General features: G+C 48.8%; 1 protein-coding gene across 1 annotated transcript; it reads left to right on the top strand.

Moving 5' to 3' along the window:
* The first annotated feature begins 1,316 nt into the window (after positions 1–1,316).
* On the top strand, positions 1,317–2,366 carry LOC144604604 (P2Y purinoceptor 1). Its single transcript, XM_078419223.1, has one exon. The coding sequence runs from the start codon at positions 1,317–1,319 to the stop codon at positions 2,364–2,366; it is 1,050 nt and encodes a 349-aa protein (XP_078275349.1).
* Positions 2,367–3,287: the final 921 nt, after the last annotated feature.

The following is a 3,287-nucleotide window of genomic DNA, read 5'->3' as shown; positions in this document are numbered from 1 at the left end:
GGGGGCAATTGGATAGAAGCAAAAGGGGGAAAATAATATGTTCTTATAATAACTTGTCAGTAAAACGGCTGATTGTTTATGTTTACACGTGGTTCCATGAATCAATTGATTCAAAGATTCAGCCTAGAAACAGGCCGTTCGGCCCGTCGAGTCCACGCCGGTCGCTTCCTTAATCTCATTTGGTAGAAACTAGTCTGAATGATTGATGTGATTGACAGATACAGCATGGCAACAGGCCCTTCGGCCCAACGAGTCCACACTGACCAGTCGATCACCCGCACACACGAGTTCTATGTTATCCCATCCACTTCCCCCATCCACTCCCTACACACTAGGGACAATTTACAGAGACCAATTTACAGAGACCACTTTGTGCCTTTTATTTTAAATACTCTTGACTTTTTTTTAATAGTTTGTAAATGTATCTGAATGCCAACGTTGGGGAGGGGTGCTTTATCACCTGTTACAAACCCCGCACGTCTTTGTGGAGTGTGGGATGAAACCGGAGCACCCGGAGGAAACCCACGCGGTCACAGGCAGAACGTGCAAACTCCACACAGACACAACACCCGGGGTCTGAATCGAACCCGGGTCTCTAGTGTTGTGAGGCAGCAGCTCTACCAGATGTGTCACGGCGCCGCCCGTTTAAACGCACATCTTAACCACTTTGTGCCTTTTATTTTAAATACCCTTGACTTTTTTTTAATAGTTTGTAAATGTATCTGAATGCCAAAGTTGGGGAGGGGGGCGGCTTTATCACCTGTTAAAGTTTCCCAGTCACTTCGACCTCGCTGTGTTGTTAATATTTGGGTTTCAGGATAGCTCGTCCACTCCGGCCGTGAGGAGACCACGGGTCAGTTATCTCAGCACCGCCCACTCCCCTGTCATCAGTCTGAAGAAGGGTCTCGACCCAATCCTTCTCTCCAGAGATGCTGCCTGTCCCGCTGAGTTATTCCAGCTTTTTGGGGTCTACCTTCACTTTAGACCAGTTCTATGATGCAGGACCTTGCATGTTCTGGGAGAACGGGGTGTGGCTGTAATCCTTTAATTGCTGAGCCGCACGCCCATGCTTACATTGAATCACATTACGCTGGGACACGGAATGGCGTTCAGCTCCTCTGGTTGAACAGTTGGGAGTTCGGATTCTGAAGAAGTTGTCCCGACCCAAAGATGCCGCCGAATTACTCCAAAACTTCGTATTTTGCTGGTTCAGATTTATAGCGTGGCTTTTGGTTGACTGGACCACAAGGTTATTTTTTTTAAATGCGGCCCTTCCTCCCATCCTCTCCGCCGTGCTGTCCCGTGTGCCTTGTGGAATGACCGAGGCAAGCTCTTTGGTCGCGGCCTCGCCCGCTTCTGGTTTCATAGTGTGGAACCAAACTGACGACTGCCAAGTCAACAAGACCTTTCAGGACAAGTTCATCTCCATCACCTACGTGATCGTGTTCGTGGTGGGTTTCTGCACAAACGCCACGGTGCTGGGCTGCCTGTGTTTGAGGCGGAGGAAGTGGTCCAACGGGGACTTCTTCGTGTTCCACCTGGCCTTCGCCGACTTGCTCCACGTCCTCACCCTACCTTTCTTCGTGGCTTACTACGCCGCCCGCGCCCGCTGGGTTTTCGGCAAAGGCTTTTGCCGAATCAGCAGGCTGGTTTTCTATCTGAATTTGTACGGGAGCATCGGATTCCTCACCTGCATCAGCGTGCAGCGATACATGGGCATCGTGCATCCCATGAAGGTATTGGGACGATGGAAGACCCGCCAGTCGGCTCAGATCAGTGCCCTGGTTTGGTCCTTGGTTTTGCTACAAACCGTAATGGATTTCTATTTCACCAAGACCAACAACAATGGCTTAAAGTGCTACGACACTGTGATAACCGAAGAGGTGCCCTCTTACCTGTTGTACGTCAAGGTCGTTTCAGTGACTGGATTTCTGATCCCTTTCCTAATCATCATAGCATGTTACTGTCAAATCGCAGTGGTCCTCAGCAAAAACCGCAGCCTAGACAGAGGTCCCAAGAAGCGGTCCCGGAACCTTGCCATCATTATTATGCTTTTGTTCTCCGTTTGCTTTGCACCTTACCATCTCTTGCGATATCTCAATTTAACTTCCAGGCACTCTCGGTTGAAAGGTTTCTGCAAGCAAAACACCAGGTCGGTTTACGTGTATTACCAGGTCAGCAAAGGGCTGACCTGTTTAAACAGCTGCATCGACCCGTTCATTTACTTTGTCATCAGGGACGGCATGGTGGCTAAAATGAAAACGTTCTGCGTAAAAATGCGCCGTTTATTCAACCGCCCCAGAGAAAACCACCCTTCAGTTCCGCTGGGCGATTTATTGCCGACTGGTAACGAAACAGCCGTGTGAAGCCATTTAGATGTTTAGGATTTATTCACAAAATGTTGGAGTAACTCAGCAGGTCAGGCAGCATCTCGGGAGAGAAGGAATGGGCGACGTTTCGGGTCGAGACCCTTCTTCACTCCCGAGATGCTGCCTGACCTGCTGAGTTACTCCAGCATTTTGTGAATAAATCGATTTGTACCAGCATCTGCAGTTATTTTCTTATACTAGATGTTTAGGATATCAGTTGTGGATCCACTGCGTGTGTCAGGAAGGGACTGCAGATGCTGATTTACACCGAAGATAGACACAAATGCCGGATATTTGTGCTGGATTAATGCAACGATATTTGATATTGAATAATTCAAAATAATCCATCTCAAAGTTCGTTTTTAATTAGGCCGGGGTTTGCATTCTGCGTTGAAACCAATTCCACGCTTAGATGTTTAGAGGAGTTTTGTCTAGAGAGACAGCAAGGAAACAGGCTATTCGGCCCACCGAGTCCACACCCACCTTTGATCATCTGTTGACGCTAGTTCTATGTTATCCCACTTTGTCATCCACTGCCGACACGTTTGGAGCAATTTACCGAGGCCGATTAACCTACAATCCCGCACGCCTTTAGTAGACATAGGGAATTGAAGATACTGCTTTAAGAACAAGAAGAGACAAAAACTTGCGAAACGTCATCCATCCATGTACTCCGGAGATGCTGCCTGACTCGCTGAGTTACTTCAAAACGTTGTGTCTCTTTTTCCGCATGTATTTGGGATGTTGAAGGAAACCAGAGCACCTGGAGAAGACCCACGCGGCCACAGGGAGAACGTGAAAACTCCACACAGGCAGCGACCGCGGTCTGGATCGAACCTGGAGTCTCAGCGCTGTGAGGCAGAAGCTCTACCAGCTGCACCGTGGTGACGCCCAAAGGCGGTGGAATTTCGCAGCATG

This window comes from Rhinoraja longicauda, chromosome 22 (assembly GCF_053455715.1).
Source record: "Rhinoraja longicauda isolate Sanriku21f chromosome 22, sRhiLon1.1, whole genome shotgun sequence".
Lineage (NCBI taxonomy): Eukaryota > Metazoa > Chordata > Chondrichthyes > Rajiformes > Arhynchobatidae > Rhinoraja > Rhinoraja longicauda.
This window is presented reverse-complemented; position numbering and strand designations above follow the sequence as displayed.